Genomic DNA, 25,791 nt, shown 5'->3' with positions numbered 1-25,791 from the left:
GCATAAAAATATAAACTATAATATTTTTAATATTTAATGATGATACTTTTTTGACCGGGAATCGATTGACTTTGATATATATTTTTTAGATATATTTATATTTTAGTAATACAATCGTCAAATTAATAGTTACTAAGTAGATCTCCTAAAAAAATAACTATTGAGTAGATGAAATTTATAAAGTTTCATAGAATGTTATAAATAAATACATGACACTTTATTAAGTTTAATTCAATTTAAAATATTTTTGATAATAGCACTAGTAAGTGTTTGACAACAATTTCATAGATGGGTCAAACTGCCTGGTTTAATATTTTTAACAAGACTTTTACAATATTTGTATTTTAAAATTTTTGTATATGCTAAATGTTTTTTTTCTCTCTCTCTCTCTCATGTATATCTGAATCTAAATAATATATTCAGTGGATCCATCCCTCTCCCATCCATTCAATATAGAAAAAGTAGAGTAAAATTCAGTGAATCCAAAAAGTGAACAAGGAAGATACAAGAATTATCCATCTTCACATTCCCGACTCACCAAAGCAGACAAGACACCAGCGAGGACCAATGACCAAACAAGGATAAAAAAAGGCACGTGGAAAAATGGTAGTAGGTAGTGACAACTTGACACATCACTACTACGATTTCACATGCTAGAATTACGCAATTTGCCATCGCCACCAACTAATTCTTCAATTCAATTCAACTTTTGTGAACTCAACAACAACCACCATTACCAAATACCAAACATCAAACAAAGATTATTTCATTTCATTTCCCAATAGCCATAGCAATAGCCATGGCTTCTTCTATCTCCACCAAACCCTTCTTCACCCCTTCCCGAACCGATTCTTTATCTTCCTTCCTTTCTCCCAATTCCAATCTTCGATCCCTCTCCTCCGTCTACCTCCGTCCTCGCTTCCCCAAAAAACAACTCCGTTAGTATTCTCTCTCTCTCTCTGTTAACTGTTTGTTATTATTTTTATTGAATTACTAGCTACTCTTTATTTCTTCCATTTTTCAATCTTAATGTTGTCAAATTGTTTGTTTCTGCTACTTTGATCGACCTGAATTATTTGAAATTGCATATATTATGACTAGATTATTTGAAATTGAATTCCAACATATTATTAAATCTGTGTCTGTCATTCCTAAGGCCTAGCTCAACTGCAATGAGTGTCAGTTTCTGCAGGTGCTTGCCACTTCATCTGCACTGCAGACCCAAAAAAAACTAAAAAATAATACCTGTCAGCTCGCCCGGCTACTAGTGCTAACATTCAATCACACAAGCTGATGCAGGCCCAGTTTTATTTTTAACTTCAAATTCCGATTAGTTTGGTTTGAGACTATATTAAACACAATGAATGAGTTAAAGGAAATAGTTACTGCTACTTCTCATGCTGGTCGAATCTTACAAGTTTTTGAAACCATTCATGTATTACAGATATTCGGGCAGCTGGGAGTACGTATGGTAACCACTTTCGGGTTACAACATATGGAGAATCTCATGGAGGAGGTGTTGGATGTGTCATTGATGGATGTCCTCCTCGCATCCCTCTCTCTGAAGCTGATATGCAAGAGGATCTTGACAGAAGGTACTTTCCTTCAAAATTATCTCACTGTCTTCACATAACTACTGAAAAAAGCCCTTTAGAGGCTATAGAGGAATAATGTATAAGATGGATTTTATTGAAATGCTAGTAAGGGAATGTGACATTATGAATGATAGCTGATAGGCAATGATTGCTTCTGACAAAACATGTCTTTAAAGAATAACATTGTAAGGTTCTTGTGTATAGGAGGCCAGGTCAAAGCCGAATTACAACTCCTAGAAAGGAGACTGATACATGTAAAATATTTTCAGGAGTTTCGGAAGGTTAATATTTCTTCTTACTGCTATTAACTGGGAAGTTATGTGTTTCCTGAAAAAAGCTCTAATCGTATAATCTATTAATTGCAGGAGTTACTACAGGAACTCCAATCCACGTATTTGTGCCCAATACTGATCAAAGAGGAAATGTAAGTATAGTTTCATGTTCAGAAATATTCAATAAAGGCAAACAACCATGGCCTTGGTTTACGTGGCTAATAAAATGTTGTACTTTTGGATACTTTTTCAGGATTATAGCGAGATGTCATTAGCTTATAGGCCTTCCCATGCAGATGCAACCTATGACATGAAGTATGGTGTCAGATCAGTTCAGGTATTGATCTTTACAGTGTAATAAGTTAGGCATTTTCATTCAATGAGATATGCATTAAGCTCATACATCTGAACTCCTATATTTAGGGTGGTGGTAGATCTTCTGCTAGGGAAACCATTGGAAGGGTTGCTTCTGGTGCTGTTGCTAAGAAAATCCTTAAAAATTTTGCAGGAACTGAGGTGTGTTACTTGTTTCACGAGTTTAGCCATACTAATGCTAAATTTCTTTAATGTTTTTTAACAGGCCAAAAATGATCTATCATGTTAGGAATGTGTTGAGCTTTTTTAACCTTTCAATAGAAACTTGGTATTGGGAAAATCTCCATTAATTAAAGAACAATACAGAACTTCGAGGGTCTGCAATCTCCCTGCCGAAAGGCTCCCATTTCCTATCTAATGACCACATGACACTTCTTCTTTCTTATTTATGGGCAACACGCCTCATTTCTTACAACTATCTCAGCCCAACTAACCAACTAACTACTTGATAAACCCTCTTACCAAATGTCCTAACAAACACATAATATCACCCACCTAAAACAAATCATTCAAATTGTCCTCAAGTTGAACAACTTGCAGTTGCTAAAATCATTATTCTACCAAGTTCCTTAATATTGAAAACACGATGAACAAGATACATATGAAAAATTGGGATTTAATATGTTCTTTCACCCTGTCTATATATACTGGTTATTTTGTTTTGGTCCTTATAATTGTTTTGGCCGAAATGGTCCCTATTATATAAACATTTTTCGTTTTAATCATTGTTTGACTTATTACAATTAATTTTTTTTATGTAATAAGTATTTATAACTAAATGTTTTCAGCTCCCATTTGATGGACTTCTGGATCCGTCTCTTTCCCCCATCTCATAGACCTTCTTCAGTGCCCATAACAATAGCTAGCTCAATAGTTTTGGTAGTGTAGTGACATCTATTCTGCCATTCATGTCTCTAAAGAATTCTTGCAAATAGCTTTATTTTCTCTCTCTCAGCAAGAGGAAGAGTGAATTCACGAGTCACTTGGAATGCCAGAATATGATCACTTATCAAGAGAATCTTCGATCATTATAGCTGAAATGATATAGAGTGAAATGGCCTACTAGGTCTGGTTCTCAATTGAAGCTTCACTTCTCATATTGTCCTGCTTTCTAACCCTTTTCTCTTCCTTAGAGAGTTGCACTTGACCCAGAAAATATAATCTCCTATACCCTACAATGTTGTCAAATCTGCACCATGGTGGGTTTTGTGTTAGCCACCATAAACTGCAACACCTATTGTATCTGCAATGTTTCTGCCATAGGCCGCAACACCATGTTCATATAGTGGACTTTTGGTTGGTCCCCATACTCTGCCATTAGCCATTGATAACATTGATATCCCATCACACTAATGGTTTTAGCTTGGCTTATTAGATAAATAATTGGTCTTAGCGATCGAAATACCAGCTTTCCTTTTTTTGTTCTCCTTCTTATTCATGCTTTTCTGCAACAACCACTTTTGCCAAAACCTCCTCTGCAGTCATCCATCATATCAAAAACCAGATCTAGTAGTTTTGGTTATGGAAGCTTGCTTACCAGTTTGGTGTCACCAAAAGGTTTTAGAGTTATTAGATTGTACTTCAGCCTTTGTGCAAGTACTAGAACAAGGGGATCACTTAATTGCCATCCTCCTATCCATACTGATCTTGTGTAATATGTATAGCATCAGTGTGTTTGTCTGAGCCTACTTACTAGATATCTCCCCTCTCTCTCTCTCTCAATTTTTCGTTCACCAATGCATGTTTGATGCGGATTTTTTAGTATGTTGATTGTTATGTTAGTATTTTGTCCCTTGCCAAGATTCGAACCCTGGACCTTGAAATCCTTTAATCTGTTAGCTCAACCAAGTGAGCTACCCACCCCCTCCCCGCTTGGTGTGGATATATGCGCCTTTTAACTGTTTAACATGTTTTACTTTCCAATTCATTCAGAAATATCATTGGCTAAGTCTTTAATTTTCAGATTCTTGCCTATGTCTCTCAAGTGCACAAGATTATTCTTCCCGAAGACTTAATTGACCATGAGACACTGACACTTGATCAGGTACAATAGCAATTTTTCATATTTATATATGCTAGAATGTACCTTTTGTAAAACTGTTTGCATTAGATTCTGTGTTGTCAAGTAGTATTCTAAACATGGAGATGACTAGCTGTTTTTATTTTTAATACTTTTTTATGGACATTTGGATGCTACTTAGTAAAAATGTTGTAGTCAAGCCTGCTTATCGGAAACTAGAAAGACTACTTTTAATTCCATTTCAAATCATGCTTACCATGTTACAACTAATGATTTTGTCGGAAGAAATTTTGGCATTCATATATGTAGTGACTAAATTGTCCTTTGTTAAATTTAAACTCAGTAAATAATTTTTCTTTTCCACATTTCGAATAAATGTACTCTAGAATATCAAACTTAAAAGAAAAAGTTTCAGTTCACAGAGGAAGAAATAACATTGCAATCTTAAACTGAAACTTGACTTGCTTTTTACACGACTGATGAGTATTACCAAGGAAATGACAACATTATTAAGAAAATGGGTGATCAAATTTTTACCATTCCAACCGGTAAATGTGCATTAGTGTCAACTATTCTCTTTATTTGATATAACAATTTGTATGGAATAAGATGTATAATTAGTGTATAAATAAATATCTCAAAGGGGACAGTTTGTACGATTTTCTTTTCAATGATGATGAATGTATTGATTTGGTAGTAAAGGGGAACACCTTTAAGATAAAATGTATAAAAGGTCATTCTCGTCAAAACATGGGTAATTCATATAACTAAAATATTGAATGAGTTTAATCTGTAATAGACTTTTTCCTGTATTTTGACCAAATAACTGTATCTACTGATTACTTTTCATGGAAATCTTACATTACTCTTTTTGTATTTATTTATTGGTTGTTGTTGTTGTTGTTGTTATTAGTACGAGAAAACTAAATAATCTAATCTAAGTGTGTGAATATCCTAATTCATACTACTTATTTTATTTAACATATGCCGTCATGCTCTTCTGTTCAGACATTTACTTGCCGCAGTCTTTCAAATTGGCTCATTATTATTACGATTTGTTTTAATGTTACTTTTTCTTTTTTTTGGTAAAATTGTATTAATATTTCTTACTGTTGATGTTATGATATTTTATTCTTCCATCTCTGAAGTCGAATTCCTGGTTTGCCATTACTTTTTGGAATTTGTCCAGATTGAGAGTAATATTGTTCGATGTCCAGACCCTGAATATGCAGAGAAGATGATATCTGCTATTGATGCTGTCCGAGTGAAAGGTGATTCTGTTGGTGGTGTTGTAACATGCATTGTGAGGAACTGTCCACGTGTAAGTCTTATTCACCTTTCTGACAAGTAAAAATAATTCTGCAAGAAAATAGGGTTTAGTGCACAAATTAACTTCTAAAAGTGATAAGAACCACAAGGGTTTTATCGGAAAACTATATTTGGCTTTCTGAATTTCAACGGAAACATGATAGTGACACTAATGAATCAGATTGAAAGAACACAATTTATAATCTTTTTATTTTTTTTAATAAACAACTTCCCATATTGTTTAAAACTCTGTTGTCAATAGTGGCTGATCGCGGCGCGGAGCGGCCAAAAACAGAAAAACGCGACGCAGCGCTCCAACGCGGAGCGTTTGGAGAAAGCGGCTGAAGCGGGTGCAATTACGGGTATAAAGCGGGCACGATGTGGGTCAAAGCGGGCACTTTTTACAACCCTGTGTAAAATACAGGATTTCCCTTCACTTAAAACCATTTTAAGGGTCTTTTTTGTAATTTTCAAAACCCTAACTATTACTCTTCTCCATCAGAACCAAATACACAGCCGCAAACACAACTTCTTCATCGTACCAACAAAAAAAATCCATCTCGTCTTCTCATCTCATCATCTCTTATCACATAACCCATCTTTGTTCTCCTCTCTTCATCTCTTGATTTCAGAATTTGTTAATTTGTCAATTTGTTAGTTGTTAATTGTTAATTTGTTAATTGGGAGGATGAACTTGTTAATTGTTAATGTTTTGCACTTTTGTTACTATAAGCTTTAGAGGCTTAAAGTGTTGGTTTCCTTGAATTTTATTACTCCCTCCGTCCCTAATTGTAAGACCCTTTTGAAAAAAAAATTTGTCCCTTTTTATAAGACCCCATTGTTATTTCCAACTACATTAATTATTTCTTTACATACATGCCCCTATTTATTATACATCTTTTTCTTCAATCAACAATAAATAACATATTGAAAACATAAACTAACCTTCTTTCTTAAAGGATAAAATTGTAAAAACAATAGTGATTACAAACAACTTTAATACAAATATCCACTATCTTAATTCCCGTGATTTTGGCAAAAGGGTCTTATATATAGGGACGGAGGGAGTAGTATTTTTTGCAAGTATGTTTTATGTTTTGCTTAGGACTTGTGACTTTTATTTCAAATTAGGAATACTTCATGAATTTTGAGTAATGTTTAAAGGTATTTTAGTATTTTTTTCAACAGTATAGTATTTTAATATTAAATATATTAGTGTCCGCGTCACCGAAATAGCGCCCGCACCCCGCGCCACGTCAATTTTTGGGGTGGCCACGTCGTGCCGCATTTCCGCTTTGACAACAGAGGTTTAAAATATGTGTTTATATATTCTCCTTAAAGACCATCTTTCAGTCCGCCCTGTGACTGTAATATTGCTTGATGATTTATCCAGAAATTAATTTAGTAAATATACGTGATATAGAATTTTGTGGAAACTCTAAAAAAACCAATGGCAATTAAATAAACTCAGACAAGCTGTGCTCTTTAGTCATCTAGGATTCCATGAGTTTGGAATCTTACCTTCGCTTTTACTGTATCATCCATATACCGATACAAGTATTAAATTTGCAGCCTATCACTATTAGATTGTTCTTTGAGGTATGACCCTGTTATTTGATATTTAAATAATAGGAATGAGAGAAAAAGGAAGAAAACAGCACTGCTTTGAAACAATCCCTGTTGATTTGTAACTTTATATCTCCCTTTATATATCTACTTGCATGCCTGATATCTTATAGGCATTTCCACTCCTTGCATTGTTTTGTAACCAAGTACTATATGTTTGTATTGTTCAGATTTTTCAAACTTTTTTCAACTAGAACAGAAAATGACTTCATTATTTCTCAGGGTCTTGGTTCACCGGTATTTGACAAACTTGAAGCTGAGTTGGCTAAAGCTGCTATGTCATTGCCTGCAACTAAGGGTTTTCAATTTGGTAGTGGGTTTGCAGGTATTGAAACTTGCTTATGCATATGACAACGAGTGCTTTGTCTTATACAGGGATACCTGATCAATGTAATTTTCTTGATCAATTGTGTCGGGTATTTTCTGATAGCTTAATGAAATCATTATAGGTACCTTTTTGACTGGGAGTGAACACAATGATGAATTTTATATAGACCAAAATGGAAAAATGAGGACAAGAACAAACCGCTCTGGTGGGATACAGGTATTTGTTCAGTTCTATAACAAATTAGTTGTTTCTAGATATGTTGTATGATGGTCATGTTCTATATTTGTTTTACTGTATTGTTTATATTTAAAATCAGGGTGGAATTTCGAATGGAGAAATAATTAACATGAGAATAGGTTTCAAGCCGACATCGACTATTACAGTAAGTCCAATATCCTCTCTCTCTCTCTCTCTCACACACACACACACACACACACAATCACACATCATATCAAAAACCAATGTCAGGGGAGTAAATGAGTTGCACTCAAGTTCTAACTTGGCAAATTTAAGTGTTAATGTTGTGTATGGGGGCAGACACCTCAACCTCCTCATCAATCTACTCTTCAACTCCTTCACCCCAACCACTAAATCAACCTTATATCCCCTCAATATTAATCAATGTATACTTACATTAAAAAAAGCACTCACGCCCCCACACCGTTTTCACCATTGAGGTGAGGTGTGTTTGCCAAAACAAGATCAGCTGTGTAGGAAATAAGATGCCAAAACAAGATCAGCTGTGTAGGAAATAAGATAGCAACTACTGAAGCTGCTTATTGATTTCCATTTTCTCTATTTGAATGAGACAATTGCATAGTTATATGAAGTAGTAAACATCATCTGATTCCAATTGAGGGTACCAATTGAGTAGTAAACATTATCCCGAGTTTTCAGGGTACCAATTGAGGAAGCCTTTTGTTTGCGTAATCTTGCTGCCTCCAGTTCCTTGGCATGCAGATCTTCACATTCCCCCCATTTTTAGCTGATTTAGGTGGTTTGTTGCACATGACAATGACTTTTCTCTATTTGATATGAATTGAACATAATGTTATCCCTGTGCAGAAGAAGCAATCTACAGTGACTCGGGATAAGAAAGAAACAGAGCTCATAGCCCGTGGTCGTCATGATCCCTGTGTTGTCCCGAGAGGTTAGTATATCAGCCTTTTCTGAAGTGCTGCCTATCTTATTTTCATCCCATTAGTTAAGGTTTTATGTTGTCTCTGATAGCAATTCATCCAAGTTACTGAGAAAATCATTTAGAATCGAGTTTAACTTTGTCCTGAAAGGGCAAGATAATTTTTTACATGACATTTTTTTCATAAAGATATGTAGCCAATCCAATCTACTGGTAAAAAGACGTTTTTTTTTTAAATTAAAAAAAAAAACACGAAGACAAAAATCTAATGTTAGGAAGATCTATATGTTTCTGTGACTGATTTTCTATTAGATTTCAACTCATTTTCATGTCCTATCTTTTCATCATTACTAAAGAAAATTTCTTAAATTTTTATTGGACCTGACTTGCAGCTGTACCCATGGTAGAGGCCATGGTAGCTTTGGTACTTGTGGACCAATTGATGGCGCAATATGCACAGTGTAATCTATTTCCCGCCAACTTTGATTTACAAGAATCCTTGTCAGCCAAATTAGAAACAGAAGAAGTGCCCTTCTGAAAATGAAAAGGGTGCATATATCAGTAATTGGCCTCAAATAAAATCTTCATTCTGGCTAGTGTTTAGTGGACAGCTTACTTTGATGAAAAGTTCAAATTTCCTTAAGAGGATCCAGTTCTTGGACTGCATGTTGTATTCTGGCAGATATATATATATATATGTTTGCGGGTGCTCTCTATCGTTTTGTATTAATATAAAGGTTAAAAACTATTTTCTTTTTTCTCTTCGTTTTTAATAGTTGACATTGTTTCTAGAGTGTCATGCTGCAAAAGCACATATAGATGTATTTTTATAGCGAATTGGTATTTGTTGCAAGAAATTTTGTAGTTTTTGAAAGTCTGATTTTTTATATGCTGCTGTGTTTCAATAAATGAAGCTTTGGCAAGTTTAACTTGTTTGTGTTACCTGTTACCCTTTAAGATTATGAAGGCAGAATTGGTGAATTTTTTTCTCTAGAATTTTGCTCTTTTTGGCATCCACAAATGTTCAAACCGTTCGGTTTGTAACTATTGAATAATATTGTGTGTTTTTGAAGTCTCTGGTAGATAGCTACCAAAGATTATTTTTTAAGATAAAAGAGCGAATAGGAGGACAAAAAGAGCAAACATCTTGTTTCTATACACAAATAATTAACAAATAACATAAAATCAATCTCTACGTCAGTATATCTTTTGGAGATTAAGTAGTTCTTTGTCAAATGTTTTATGTTTGTTGGAGAAATGTTAAATAGTTTGATCTGTGGGAAAACATGCTTTCAAGAAATTTATTTTAATTAAAAATTATGATAATTCATTAATTCGTTATTTCGAAAAATTAAAATAAACCTAGATACCCGGTTCAATGCTATATTCGAAATCTATATAAAAAAAAAAGAAGCTTAAAATATAATAATTTTTCAAAACAAAAAAAGAAAAGAAAAAGCTAACTGAAAGTTATGCATGTCTCTCTATATTACTTAACAACTAATATCCTTTTTAACAACTAATATCCTTTCAAAAGAAAACTTAACGAATAATATAAAAAAAATCCTCTAAAAAACTAAGAGTAATGCTAAGACAACCTCTCTCACACTCTCTCTTAGACACTCATTCAGCTATTGGGCCACCTGTCATTTTCCAAAAACCAAATACGGGATAACCGGCTCCTCTGGTTTTAGATACACAATTTTTTTTTTTGTTCAAACTTAAAAAAAAAAGTTGCTCATCTCCTTCGTTGTGCCTGACTCATTAAACCCCACTCCTAATAATCAATACAAAAATCTTCCCGTAAGAAAGAACTACCACAGTACCAGACTACACCAAGCCAAAGAAATGCTTCTCTTAAAACTGAGTTCTTTCTCTATGAAAAAAATGGGTTTTTGATTTCCAAAAAATGGTTTTTTACTTTCTCTATATATTTCTTCATCTTCAATAACCCCAAACCCCACCAAACTATTGCTCGAATCTTACTTCAACACCGTACAATTTTGTCGAGAGACGAACTTGATGAAGAAGGTGGTGCCGCTAAATTTGTAAAAAGTGATTTAGGGACATCAGATCTTGAAGATAACGTTTTATGTGGGAGATGATGGCAATAGTTACCAGACTTTTCATTTTATTATTAAAATATAATAATTGAATAGAGCAGCAGGTTGCCGGTCTTAAATTTTATTAAGACCAATCCATGAGGAAGTGCCTAAAAGCGATTGATAGAGCGACTGCATCTAGCATTGCTCAAAAACTAATATACAATATAGAAGAAATTCTTTAAAAAAAAATAGGGTTAAATATGTTTTTTGTTCCTATAAATATACCAACTTTTTGTTTTAGTTCTTAAAAAATTTTCCTTCAATTTTTAGTCTCTAAAAAATTTTCCATCTTCATTTTTGGTCCCTTCTTTAAAGTAAACTCATATGTAGAATTCATACTTTTTAGTAAAATTTTGCAGAAAAATTCATAATATTATAAAAATCTCTTCCAAAAAAATTTAGAATTTTTTAACAAAATATGAATTTAATATGAATTTTTATATTTTTGATGGTTAAAAATTCATATTAAATTTATGTTTTGTTAAAAAATTCTAATTTTTTTTATGAAACATTTTTATAATATTCTACACATTTCTGCTAAATTTTATTATAAAATATTAAAATTAACTTTAAAATAGGGACCAAAAGTAGTGATTGAAAATTTTATAGGGACTAAAAGTTTAAGGAAAATTTTAGAGGGACTAAAAATATATTTAACCAAAAAAAATATACCAAAGAAATGTCGTCAAATGTACATATAATATTTTAGTTTGGTAGTTGCTTAACAGAAGAAGTACAAATATACCGAAGAAACTTAACAAATTTGTAGTTGCTTGCCCGTATAACAGTATTATCCTAAACATTATCGCGGTGACTCATTGAGACGACAGCTTCTGATTGTCGTTTGGTACAAGTTGACTTTTTAACGTACACGCCATATATGTGTGACACATAGTTTTAAAACTCGGACCGGACCGGCCGGTTTGACCGGTTGAACCAGGAACCGGACCCCTAACCGGTTCGGTCTGAGTTTTGGATCGGTTGTGCAGTTAGCCCGGTGTGAACCGGTGCGACTCGGCCAGAACCGGTGAAAACTGGCGACCGGTGGTTCTTTGAACCGGACCGGTTTCATTATCAAACAAATATTTTATTAAACAAGTTTTGTTAAAAAAGTGGCGCTTGTGAGGTTCGAACAGGCAACCTTACATTTGATTCCCACATGCTTAACCACTCTAGCAAGCGCTTCATGTTGTTTAATTTTTGTTCTAAACATTCATATATTATAATCATATCATCTAATTAAAAGGTGGGTTAAACACATTAAATAGCAAAACGTTTTAGAGAAAACAAAATCTCATGTCATTTATATATCCCAAAAAAAAGTGTCATTTATATATCTCAGGAGGTTTTTTACTCCTTTAAAAAAATTAAATTTTTTAAGACATTTTTAATACTTATCTAAAGTCGATAACCGGTCCGAATTTTAAAACTATGTTTACAGAGGTCATTATTTTAATTTCTAAAGTGACCGAGTCACCGATTCAATCCGAATTAATCCGGTTAAATAACTATATAAATTTAATCTAAGGACCGAGTTATCTAACCGAGTCATCCGAGTGATTCCGGTTCAGTCATGCGGTTCGACCAATGACTCAGTGGTTCGACCATTGACCCATTGACCCAGTACCCCCGCCGAGTCGATGACCGAGCCGAGTTTTAAAACTATGGTGTGACATATGCATGGATCTCTATAACTACAACGGTTTTATGGCAAGTACCCTCGAATAGTCTTTACTCTTTAGAGATCTTAAATTTAAAAATTATTTGTTCAAAAAATTAAGGTGACAACTAGGGTACTTGTAACACCCCGTTTTCCCAACATAAAAATTTCTTCATAATTATCAGATCATAAAACGGGATATCACATTTAAACATAATCGTAAATAGTCAAATAATAATTTAACTTTCAACGAAATAGCAGCGAAATTATGTCATAAACCATAAATAAGTTTGGCACGCAGGCCTCATCATAATATCTCAGTTAAACAACTTAAATCATAATATCATAGTCAAATACGTAAAGGAAATGAAACATGCAATCATAAACCCCATCCCGTTACGTATCAGAGCAACTTAATCGACTCAGTGAGGAACACGTCACTCAGGACAACAACACAGCAATCTAAGCTCGACCACTTGCAAGTTACTCATACGAAGAGCAACATTTCCAAACAGAAGGGGTGAGATTTCACAAAACAATAATATTAATCAATATAATTCAACAATCGTAATTAACAACATAAATCTTCAACATAAACATCTTAAATATCAGAACATCATAAATAATAACATATCATGAAATCACTTCATTAAAGCATCATAAATCTCATAGCATCTTAACATCTTTCATCATTGACTCGACTATGCGACTATGCAACTTAGACCTCTTATATGCATGTGGTACCAATTCAGGGCATGAGCCCCCATCACTATTTGAGTATTAATATACTTCCAGGGCATAAGCCTCCATCGCTAGTTTGAGCTAATGCTCCATCGTGTTGAGTACTAAGCTCCAGGGCATGAGCCCCCAACATATGTATGCTAATGCATGGACTCGATCTCTTAAAACATCTTAATCATCATCTCTTATGTATCCAATAATTTGGAGGTTCAACATCATCTTGATCATCTTATATCGACTCATGCAACATAGTTAAATAACAATAGCAACATATGCAGATTGCAACAACAGTATGACATCACATAACGATATCAAATAAAAGCAACATCTCAATCACTCATTCATAACTCAAGTAATGCAATTAATCATTAAATCACATTATAATCAACATTAACCTTTCATAACAGCTTCACAGATTGCAGTTAACATCTTATATAGGTCACATTACTACCCAAGGGTCCATCTCTAATCAAATTATGCGACACAGATCGCAACATCCTCACTTGCACTCAGTTCTGGAAGTGCTCGCGAGGCGAGAGCATCTGCTCGCCATGGCGAGTACTAGCCAGATTCCCAACTAATGTTGTTCTAAGCTAAACCAGGTTCAATCTCATTCTAAGTTATCATTTAATCTTTAATAATCATCTTTAGGCACTCAAAAACATCTAAGGTTCAACTCAAAAGTCAAAAATACAGAATTCTACATGCTCTCTGGTCATGCTCGCTGTGGCGAGTAACATTGTTCGCTGCGGCGAGCTGCGACGTGCAACTCGCGAGGCGAGGGTAATTGGCTTGTGTGGCGAGCGATGAACTTCATCACTCGCGAGGCGATGATCATCGTTCGCGAGGGCGGGCGATGAATATAGGCTCAGGCAGAAGTGCAGTTTTTACGAAAATCCATATACTCTCATGGTTTTAAGCCTAATTTCAATTCCATAATTCATCCTAATCATAATCTAAGGTCAAGGGACAGTTTCTACATCAATCTAACCAATTTTCACCGTTTAATCATCAATTCTAACAATTTGACCTAATTCTCGACTTCTCCAATTCAATCCTATTTCTTGCTAATTACAACCAGATGGATTACATGATTAATAAAACTGCAGAGTTAGTCTCACCCTTACCTTATAGATGAAAATCGCAGCCCTAAGTCTCTCTTGCTCTTCTCTTGGCTTTTTCTCCCTTTTATCCAAAAACAGTCGTACGTACAAAGTGTTTCTAAAAACCTAGGTCTTTCCTTTTTATATCTCCTCATAAAATCTTATCTTATCTCTCTTTCTCCCCCAAAACTCTCTAAAATCTCAAAACAGCCCATAACTAAATATTTTATTTTATTTTCAAATCTTATTTTATTAAACAACAAAATAAGTCTCATCTCCTCATAAAATCATCATATCACATAATCATCTCAAATCATCGTAAATCACACATATATTATATAAATATAATATATATAACTCGTCTAGACTCAATTAAATAATTAAATAATTAAAAGTGAGTGTTACAGTACTCATGGAAGAATGGTGGATAATTTACCCCAACCAATACACATTAGCCACATAAGCACATTTTTAAGTTGTATCCATGAACTATCTTGACCCCACCAACAAATAGCTCATTTTCATTGGTTGGTGGGTAAATTATCCACCATTCTTCAAAGGTAGTCTAGAAAAACCAAAAATTAAATATTATAAATTTTAATGCAATAAATATACGAATTTTCACAAAAATAAATATTATTGAATGTCTTTAAAAAGTGTTTTAGAGGTATTCGTTAACATTTCTTAATTATATTTTTATTCAAAAGAAATTTTTAATTATATTTATCTTCTTTTTAAGAGAATTTTCTAATGATATCTATCGTTTATATATATATTTGTATATAAATATGTTATTCCAACAATTATTCATAGGACAACTAAAAATATATAAGAAAATGTAAATATTAGGTTTTTTTTTTAGGAAAAATGTAAATATTAACTTGAAAACCAAACAATAGAAAGAAATAGCAGGAACACAATAAAAAGTATGAGACAAAATTTTGTCAAACATTATCTCGTAAAATGATTGTATAAAATATTGATAGTAAATATTCATCGCTTGGTATATAAAGATAAATTGTAAATACAAAACATATTAGCAAACTAGTATATTTTTAAGTACAAAACCTTTCTAAAAACAAAATTAACAACAAAACAAATTCTAAAAATATTCTAAAGATATTTAAGCATATATTTTCAGCAGTTTATAAGTATAGGGCCATATCATTGTTGTCATGAGTTTGGAGTATTCATTTTGGTGCCATTTAGCTTGGATCCATTGAGGTATTGGTCTACGATGGATCAATTATTTCAACCATTAGATTAGATTATCCACAAAAGCTTATCATAGTCCATCAACGTCAAATCTAACTCATCAACTCCCTCTCATTCCACTTTCTTCTTCCTTTGTCCAGAAAACCCATTTATATCTAAAGGTGAGTTTCTTTCATTGATGATCTTTTGGCTATTGATTCACCAAAAAATAAATCTGTAATTGTTAAGAATATTTTTTCTATGATTGTAAGGTACAATTTGTACCACCAAAATATGAAAAGCCAGCTTCACTAATTTTAATAATCTCAATTGTATGTAAAGTTATACATTAATTGTCCATTTTCCCTATTAACTTTTAGTTTTTTTTTTTCTCGTCCACAGAAACTTCTTTTTCTTTTATAAACATTTGACTCTTTGATTTTTTTTTTTTTATTCATAACATTGGATTAGCAGATTTATTATCCAGCTTACAAAGATTTTATCAGTTTATATAATGAAAGCTTATTCAAGAAATTAATGTTCAAATTTAAATTGACAAAATTCCAGCAAATCTGCAAGATCCAAATATGGATGCCGCAAGATACCAAAATGATTCATAACAAAGAAACTAAAATTTTAATTTTTGGATTGAGCTTTTGTTAAGGTGAACCACTCGATTCAGAGTGAAAAATTGAGAAGAAATGTTGTAGTTTTATTGCATAGTTGGAGGAGAGAGAAGAGAGGTACAATGAGAGAAGATAAAGTTGGAGTTTAGATTTAGTATGAGTGAACCATGATAAAATTGGATAGGTACCATAATCAAACCGTTGAAAAAAATTGGTTCATGATGAACCAATATTTTGATGGGTCTATTCTATACGGAACCACTCATTTTTACTCCTTTGAGTAAAATTATTGTCTTTCACAAACATTCTCGAATATATATTATCAGCTTTATTATCGATAAACAACCAATTCCACGTTTCACGGGGATGCATAGTTTATAGTGACTAGAGAAAGTGAAATATCACTAGGTCATATGTTTTCAAATCTTTAAAAAAGTTATAGTGTAGTGGTTTTTTGGGATGAAAACTCTGATAATCCGAAATTTAGCTACGTCATAAGTATAGATTGATCATTCATCATTTGTTAAAGCTCATTAATTCACTTGAATTCGATTACTTGATTATTGTAAAACTGTAAATTTAGTTGAACTCTCTTATCAAAAGCACAAAGAAGTTGTTGTGAGCACGGCACCTAAATAGTGACTTGATAAATCTCACCAATAAATCTCAATTTTGTAATCCTTCTAATCTAAATAACAACTAGAGCCATAAATAATTTCCTTTCTATTTCAGCTCGTGTATGATACTGATTGAAGAGAGAAAAGAGTGATCGATCCATTACATGATGCAATATAAATTATTGTTTTGGAATTATATTTTGAAGGGGATAGATCTCATAAAGAATACCTTTTGTCATTATCATTGTCATCTTTGTCACTCTTATTATAATTAATTTAAATGAGTTTAGTAGAAAGTCATGTTTGGGGCCCAATGACCATTCTAATCCCATTTATTTAACAATGATAACGGGTGGGAATGGAGGACTCATTGGCATTGAACATAACAAAAATGGCCAAGTGGTAGAAGGGATAAGCCAATAATTTTGATTAATTAAAGAAAGATTCCATTATAAAGTTTGGTCACATCCATATAAAGACCATAAACTATTTAATTAGTTGTAGGATATACTTGTGAAGGGAGGGTAGATGGTGGTGCTATTTGGCAAATCAAAGATAACGAGCGTTATGGAGGCTATAGGTAATACCAAACAAAGAACACCAAATTAATAATTAAGAAGATATGAATAAGTAGGGCATGTAGACAAAATGGGCATTAGCATATACATTGAAAAAAGATGAATAGCCCCAAATAAAAATGACAAAATTAGGAATGTACCCACTATAATTTTTCTTCAAACAAGGACTTAACACCAGCTGCAATGACTTTTGAAGTGCTCGATTTAAGGACAAATCGTCCTATTACCTCTTAATACTTGAGGTCCATATTAACTTTATTATCTCCTATCTAAACATGAAAGTAATTAAGAACTTCTTCTCTCACACATACATAATATACTAGTTTCGTTTTAAAATAAGTGTCATTTAACAATCTCTAAAAATAATATCGTTTAATAAATAATTTTTGTTTTGAAGCAAGTAATATTTTACTTTCTCCATACAACATTAATTAATTCACTAAACTAAGCATCAATTAACAATCCCTAAAAAGTGTTGTTGTTTTCTGCCAAAAAAAAAAGAAAAAAAAGTGTTGTTTAACAAATCATTTTTGTTTTAAAGTAATATTTTACTTTCTCCATACAACATTAACTAGTTCATTTCTATTTCACTTTCAGATTAATATTGTGTGCATCGCTCACAAGTCATTATATTTCGATATGTATTTATGAACAATCGCTAATACTAATATTTGATAGGAACAATTTTATAAAATTGTTATACTTATTCATTTCTTTATTGATTGTGACCTATGTGAATATAACTTTAAATGGCATGTATTTTATAACGGATATATAGGTTCTTTTTAACCATTGTAATCAACTTTACCTTTCTTTGTCACTCAATTTTATTTTATTTTTTTTACATTTCTCATAGCTACGACAACCCGATTCCATAATGACTTGTTTTTAACCATTTGGGAGCAATATTCTTGATACTCCCTTTCAAAGCTATCAGGCTTAACCTGAAAAAGAGGCTTTTAACTTGCTTTATATCTAAACATATGGTATCTTTCAATTACTATTGAATAGTAAAATAGATGGACAAAAGCCTCCCATTATTAATTATAAGACTGCTAAATGTGATTAAATCAAGACAAAGATGTTAAAAAAAGTAGCAATTTATATGATAGGAATTGAATTTGTCTTAATGGCTGTTTGAATAGTAGAGGTTGGTTAGAGGGACATAGCTTTTTAAATAGGTGGGAAAATGATCAAAGAAAATGTATTTTTTGTGTAAAATAATGCGGAGAGGATTTATTTTGTTTTAGTGGCGGAGGTTTGAATCCCGAACCTTACATATATTATGCATTGTTCTTACTAGTTTAGATTTTCCACACACGATTAAGCAAAATTGCAAAAAGGTTGGATAATTGGTATAAATCAACCTTGACTTTGTTAAGGGAGAAAAAAAAAACTTCACTTTTTCCACCAGAATAGTTTAGCACTAAGTGTTTTTTTGCGAATAAGAGTTTACGAAGAGGAGACACTCCTTACCTTACAAGTTGGTTTTGTAAAAATGAGTTAGGTCTCCTTTTTATAAACTCTTATCAAAAGTCATATCTGTCCAACATGAGACTTAGGTTAACAACAATGAATCTCACGAATCTATGACCTTATAACCAGTAAATAATATAATTTTATTGTCAAATATGAATCGTTGGATGTGATTTCAGACTTTACAGATGATCAAACACCTTCCACGCATACGCAAGCTATTGCAGATGAGTGTAAATCTCTTTCTATCAACTTCATATTTTACAATTTTTGCACATTAGATGCGTAGCTAATCGAAATACTAATTATTAAGCTATCTTGGTTTGTTTGGATACAAGTTATAATGGATTTCATTTCCATGCCACGTTAAAAAATAAACCTCGAAGATAGACACGTGATAGCTTTGTGAGATCCATTTGTAGGATCAACTTAATTATTAATCAACATTATCTATCTCTTATAAATGAACACTAAATGAAAGAAAGTAAATGGAGGGAAGCAAAAGCGTGCTTTCCCATGATGGGAAATGCCTAATTCCACCATCGATATAATACTTATATATTGCATGGCTTAGATTGAAAGAATTACTTTTTAAATGACTGAAATAGAACAGGAGGGAGACCTACCTGCTACCATACCACTACCAACTTCAACATGCATTTAAATTTTATTTTATATGATTATGTTTTTTTTTCTTTTTTTTTTCCATAAATTATTCTACACATTATGATTATGAGTTATGATGTTAATAAAAAAAATCGTCAAAAGAAAATATTAAAAATAAAAACTACGGTAAATTTGACATCTATTATTTTCTTACATTTATACCCAACCACATTTTTTTTTCCTGAACTGAATTTATTTACTTTTTTTCTTCTTAAAATTCAATTAAATTGAGATAATTTATATCTACCTATAAATGTTTTCCGTAGGGATCTATCTATAAATGCTGTTTAGCCACTAAAATCCGCAAAACTACATATAAGTTTTTGCTTTTATTTGTAACTTATTTATCTAATAATAATTTATCTGTAATTAATATATCTCTACAACTTAGGTCTAAAGGCAGACTTGAAAATTAATGTATCTGATCATGGTGCTAAAAAAAACAACAAAAATATTAGATGAAAATACCAAATATTAATTTTCAAAATATTAATACAGTTTAATTTGCACTATCCATTATTAAAAAGTATCATACGAATTGATAAAAATATTATCTTCACTCACCAGCCTAAATAAAATATAAATATTTTGAACCACTTGTGTTGGTCTAGTGGTATTAGCCTGACTTGGTCTCAGGTTCGATTCTCTCTGGTGTCAATTTGAATGGGCTAATTTAGTTTCTTCAAATAAAAAATTATTTTGATTTTAATCCTTATAGAATTTTTTATCATCACCAATTTTTTGTTTCAATATTTTAATAGTAGAGATTAAAAATATCTTCTTCATTTTTATAAAAAGTAAATACACATTATTTTATAGAAACTAAGCTTTATAAAGACTTTTGTCAAAATAAAACTTACAAAGAATAAAAATGTTACCCAAAAAAACAATGGTAGAAGTGGACATATTCATAAGTAAATGCAAATAGAACATGGAAATTGGACCAAAAGGTACGGTTCTTTAATTGGTATAAAAGATACACTGAAGGAATCTAAGCCATCCAATATTGAACTAGTAGATCAATGGTAGAAGTGGACATTTCCCATGGTGAGAAAATTAATAGATTCACCCACCATAAACGTCACCAAAAGTTTATTTGGAACAGGGTTGAAACTTTTCAATAGGAAAAAGAGATTTGCAAATTATTTTTCAAAAACAAAAATTATAGAACAAGAGAATGTAATCCAATTCACCACCCTCTGAATTTTCATTCTTTTTTCAAATAAAAAAATAGCACTTGATTTATGTTTGACCCTAAAAAGCTTCAACTAGTAGAGTAGTACACTTTGTTTTTCTTTCTTGGTCTCTTTACCCTAATAGCTAGAAAGATGGAGTGGACACCATAATGTCTGTCCTCTGGTGAGCAAAGTATCCCACAGAGATCTTCCCACCCTTTTTAATTACACCACTTGTCTTTTTCACTCAACACCTCTCTAACCCTTGTCTATCTTCAAAAGTAAAGTAAAGCTGCTATACTACTACTTGATATTTGCACTCTTCTTTTCCTTTACTTTCTCCATCTTCTTGTTTTTTTTTTTTTGCTTTGCCTTCTATATATCCGTCTTTACCCGGCAACATTTTTTGACCTGCAACATTTTAGTACAAGCAATTTGAATGAGAAAAACAACAAGGATTTAGCCATTCACGAAATGAAATAATGTAAATTTCATGAGCAAGGACTAAGTACCAAATTAAAAGGAAAAAAAAAAGATAAGATTTGGTACAATCAAATTGTGGTTGGTAAAATATACTACTATATGTTTGGAATGATCTAGTAATATTTCTGTCTTGTTTTTTTGGACATGTGACTACCGTGACATAACTTTTTGTTTTGTTATTTTCTTCTTAAAAAAATTATGTCCTGTCTTGCCATGTTCATGTTGTTGTCCCCATATCATCATTCCTTTGCAAAATAAATAGAATTCCATATCCAACTGCCCAAATTTACATTATTTAGTCAAAATTGTGTGAATTTAATTTCCCACGTGACCCTCCAATAGCATATTAGGACCACTACTCAAAAGTATGAAATTTTTGTCTCTATGAAATCTCTCAGAAGTCATCTATGCAAAGGGCATGGATCATTTCCATCTTGGTTGTTGAAGACACCAAAGAAATATGTATCCAAATATATACTTGAAGGAGGAAACAAGACAACATAAACCACCACATAAAGAACCTAATTAGAAAGGCCTCAATCCCCCAAACAAATAGAAATTCAAGCAAACTACCTAAATGCCCTCAGAAATACCTTTTTGTACAATAAAGATCACTGTTTGTAATAGTCAACCACTCGACAACCCGTAATTTGAAAATAAAAAAACAAACAAACCGGCAATAATTTTATCATGACATGAGAAGCACCTTTTCAGGACTACGGAGAAAACTTTGGAGGGGTGGTCCTCCATGATCTGATTTTATTATTTATGACCAAAATAAAATACCCTCTTAACATCTTCCAAGTTCCTTCCTACCCTACCCTTTTCCCATTTTGAACTAGATTGACTAAAATGCCCTTTCCTAATACTAACAAATGAGTGTCGGTGACCCGACATAACTTATGTTCTCTCATTCTATACGACCATGTAACAACAATTGCTTGCCTAACCATTTTATATAATTCTATATTGTACTGATGATGAGGAGACAACTTACACAACATCCATGACCATGAATACACAGAAGCTGACAAACTCATTCAATACAATTCTTTGCTAAATTGCCAGTGAATGAACAAACTTAAATGCAGTAGTTATTACTATGATGAACCTGTGTGGAATTTCAACTTTTAAAAACATCCACAAATTAAGGGTGTTGATTAAAAATTACCAAAGACCGTGCTTGTGTTTACTATTTAGCTGTCAACACAAGTTTCAATGAGTTGCGGGTCTGATAATAAGTGTGTTTGAATAGTTTGGAGGTGAAAACAATAGGTACAATGTGTTCACAATTTCACCCCATCAACAGAGTTTTTAACAGACAACATAAAAGTTTAAATTGTTTGTTATCTGATTAGTACATGGAGCAATTAGAAATTAAGAATCTAAGTTGAGCAATGCAGGGCATGTTTGTTTTCTTTGTAAAAAAATATCTGAATAGTATTTTCACTGTTTTATCTACTATTTTGATTTAAATAAGATGCTTTCACCTTGGTAATTTATTACTCAAGGGGTCCCCTGAAAAGCTTTATTTGAAAGGATATGTCTGTAAATTATTGAATTGAAGTAACAAAACAAGCAATGAGTGTGCTTACCGTTTTGTTTAGACGGGTTGGGTTTGGGCTTCTAGGTGGGTTTTGGTGTAGCTTGTTTGAAAGCAACAGTGGGAGCTATTCTGCAGCTCCTCCTCTGATGCTCCTGAACAAGTTCTCCAGCAAGCCAATCAAGTTTCTGAAAGTTACTCTGCTCTCCAATCTTCTTCCCTCCAAACAGAACTGACTCCACATTCTCCTGCTTCAACATCTCATCTGCTATTCCCATCAGCATCTTTACATTGCTGGGACTTGCATCTGTATCAACATTGGGACCACATTGCCCCATACTTGAGCCACTTGCCTGTCATGTTCATGTAACAGATCAATTCATGCTTAGTCCAGGTCCAGGATAATAAACTCAATCACAATTCCCCACCAAAAAGGTATTTTAGTACATCAAATGAAATTCAATACTCTGGAATTAGCTCTTAATTTTGATCCTAAAGACCATTTCATTTCTGTGACACAGACTGACTGCACACACCACAGCATTCCACATGCTATAATGAAACTAATTACCAAAACTACGGACCAACAAAAATTTCCTAAAAATGAAACACATTCTTCTGGACAAAATAGACAACATTAATTAACATCAAGAGATATTCCCAAAACAAGTCCAAATCCAGCTATCTCACCCCATACATACCCTTCAACTTGCTATATACAAACAAGGCAAAAGATATCCCCTATGATGGATGAAACCCCACACGCCTTACTCTCCTGCTGGTGTGAAATTGACTCAATTTAATTCCCCTTAACTTTTATCAATTCAACATCACCTGTTTCTCACCTCATTATTCTCAAATACTGTAACTAAACAAAAATGTACTATCTTTCATCATAAACTATAAACTATAATGTACTAAACAATTCTCCCTTTTTGTAACTTGGTATTAGGGTTTACAACACTCACATACACTGCATACCAATAATAATATTGTAAATTAAATTTGAACGACAAACATACCTGCACACGGACATAATTAGTACTCCGGCAATGCCCAAACGCCATAGCAACGGCCTGATCAACAAGGTCAGCGGAGGCATCACTCGAAATACGAGCCATTGGCCGGGCCCAATCCTTCGCCTTCCATCTCGTAACACGATCATAATCATAGTTAACCTCCAACAACTGACCGGTTCCAAGCGAAAGAACAAGCAAATCCTCCACCCCTCGGACGAACGGAAACTCCTGTTTATTATGAAGCACGTGTGTAATCGCCGCACCTGTAGGGTTATTCATAGCCAAACCACCATCAACCGCCACACACTTCGTTACACCATCAATGGAGCGCATTTGAACCGGTTCAAGTAAACCCGGTTCAGCTGAAGTTGCTCTACACACCTCCCATAAACGAAAGTCAAAACTATCCGTTTCTAAAGCGTCCGCACGTGAGAACAAAAACGGCGCCGTACTGGATAAATCATAGCACGGTATCAGAACCGGTTTTAAAGTATCTTTCAGCGTTAAACAACGACCATTCTCCGCCGTAAAAGCTTCTTTCACCGTTTTCTCCATCCCCGCCGTCGCTGTTTCAACGGAACTCGAACCTCCGCTACCGAATAGTCTCTTGAGAAATCCTCTCCCACCGGAGCTTGCTCCCTGACGATAGAATTTCTTCCCCTGTTCCGCCAAAAACCGCCACGTGTCATCCGCCGAGAAAATCGGTTTCCGTTGATCCTTTGTAGCAAACAACATCGCCGTGAAAATACCTCCGACGCCGGCACCGGCTGCCACGTCAAAATAATCAGCTATTTTGGCGTTCTGATCACCGGATTTTTTCTTCAACGCATTCTCAAGATAAGCGAGAGCTTTTCCAGCAAGAATACCTCGCATACCTCCTCCGTCGATTGCGAGTATACATATCTTTCCACGCTGATTCTTGACGGCGGAAACAGAGTCAACGGCGGCGGTGGCGACGGTTGGTTGTTGTTGAGAGTCAACATCAGGTATTTGCTTAGGGAACCAGAGCTTTTGATCATCGTATCCAAAGAGAAACTTGCTTTCAAGAATAGAGAAGATTTCATAGCTGAGCTTATCCGTTTCAATGCTTGGTTCTTGCATTTCAAATTGATCACTAGAATCCATTATTGTTTTCTGCTTTTGTTGAAACGTGATTATTGTTGCATGAAGAAGGTTGTTTGTAGAGAATTTTCACCTCGGAAGTGACGCCTATAGAAAAAAGAAAAAAGAAAAGAAGAAAACGAAACATTTCTTCAGAAAAACGTGTTTGTTATTCTTTTTATTTGGCTTTATAAGTTTGAAAATTCAATTCAAAGACATTCTACGAATTAGAATATTCCAAATTAAAATAAAAAAAGAAAGAAAAACATACATACCTCATTCAATAATAATCTTCTTCACCAATCACCAGGAAACACTTTGAAATATGAAATATATAAGGAGAAGCAAAGAGTGGAGGAGGGTGTCTTAGTTGAGTTGAACAGTGAAAAACTAATTGTGAAGGTAATTATTCTATTCTAAGGGTACAAAAAGAGCAGAGAGAAAGTGAGTCAAAAGGTACCCACCCTTTTGTAATCTAAAATCCCACTCTTGTGTTAATTTTCTCTCTTTCTCTGTGTGTCTGTTCCTTTTGCCGAAAGTAGCAAAGCTAGCTCCTCTCTATCTATGTAAACAATCAACCAACAAACAAGCACCGAACAGAACCAGAAGATGCCAAATTACAACAGCTGCTTCAACACCATATGGTATCTATACATTCATCCTTATATATAGTTTATAGATACATTTTTAATCCCTATTTTAATTTATTTTTTTAATATGTAGACAAAGTAGTAAACACATATAAAACTTATACAATGTAAAGTTTTGTGTGTCGACTTTTGACTCGAATGAAAGTGTCTAACTTAACAATTTTAATATATCCATGTATTTTCGAACAATTTTTTTAGTACTTTGACCATGATTCACTTGCTATTCAGCAGGCTTCTACGGCCTACATTTATATTGAAAAATCCATAATGTGAAAAAAAATAAAAAAAATACTATAAAACAATTTATTATCAATTTACTATTGTATAGGAAAGGACTAATGTATTATATATGGCATCCTCAACTACAAGAGAGGCTGAGAGGGGGACAAGCA

The 25,791-nt window shown here is 33.2% G+C and overlaps 2 protein-coding genes across 2 annotated transcripts; one reads left to right on the top strand and one right to left on the bottom strand.

The window, feature by feature from the left end:
* Positions 1 to 483: 483 nt before the first annotated feature.
* On the top strand, positions 484 to 9,591 carry LOC11417820 (chorismate synthase 1, chloroplastic). Its single transcript, XM_003591876.3, has 13 exons — positions 484 to 938; positions 1,445 to 1,595; positions 1,800 to 1,876; positions 1,961 to 2,019; positions 2,121 to 2,204; positions 2,291 to 2,383; positions 4,206 to 4,286; positions 5,452 to 5,583; positions 7,419 to 7,521; positions 7,646 to 7,740; positions 7,841 to 7,906; positions 8,590 to 8,674; positions 9,055 to 9,591. Exons 1-13 carry the CDS (start codon positions 800 to 802, stop codon positions 9,198 to 9,200), a joined length of 1,311 nt encoding a protein of 436 aa, XP_003591924.2. The 5' UTR covers positions 484 to 799; the 3' UTR covers positions 9,201 to 9,591.
* Positions 9,592 to 20,593: 11,002 nt separating this feature from the next.
* On the bottom strand, positions 20,594 to 25,466 carry LOC25484948 (patatin-like protein 6). The gene is made up of 4 exons (XM_013614029.3): positions 25,025 to 25,466; positions 23,652 to 24,857; positions 22,682 to 22,982; positions 20,594 to 21,014 (listed from the first exon to the last, which is right to left on the bottom strand). Exons 2-3 carry the CDS (start codon positions 24,771 to 24,773, stop codon positions 22,713 to 22,715), a joined length of 1,392 nt encoding a protein of 463 aa, XP_013469483.1. The 5' UTR covers positions 24,774 to 24,857; positions 25,025 to 25,466; the 3' UTR covers positions 20,594 to 21,014; positions 22,682 to 22,712.
* Positions 25,467 to 25,791: the final 325 nt, after the last annotated feature.

Source organism: Medicago truncatula, chromosome 1, assembly GCF_003473485.1.
Source record: "Medicago truncatula cultivar Jemalong A17 chromosome 1, MtrunA17r5.0-ANR, whole genome shotgun sequence".
NCBI lineage: Eukaryota > Viridiplantae > Streptophyta > Magnoliopsida > Fabales > Fabaceae > Medicago > Medicago truncatula.
The sequence above is the reverse complement of the archived record's forward strand: the minus strand, read 5'-3'. Positions and strand labels throughout refer to the sequence as shown.

What these genes read in the sequence shown, in the direction of transcription:
- LOC11417820 (XM_003591876.3), top strand. Translation starts at nt 800, where the DNA reads ATGGCTTCTTCTATCTCCACCAAACCCTTCTTCACCCCTTCCCGAACC. An exon ending in CTTCCCCAAAAAACAACTCC is followed by an intron (nt 939 to 1,444) that starts GTTAGTATTCTC and finishes CATGTATTACAG; the next exon opens with ATATTCGGGCAGCTGGGAGT. An exon ending in ACCGCTCTGGTGGGATACAG is followed by an intron (nt 7,741 to 7,840) that starts GTATTTGTTCAG and finishes ATTTAAAATCAG; the next exon opens with GGTGGAATTTCGAATGGAGA.
- LOC25484948 (XM_013614029.3), bottom strand. Translation starts at nt 24,773, where the DNA reads ATGGATTCTAGTGATCAATTTGAAATGCAAGAACCAAGCATTGAAACG. An exon ending in CTAATTATGTCCGTGTGCAG is followed by an intron (nt 22,983 to 23,651) that starts GTATGTTTGTCG and finishes TGAACATGACAG; the next exon opens with GCAAGTGGCTCAAGTATGGG.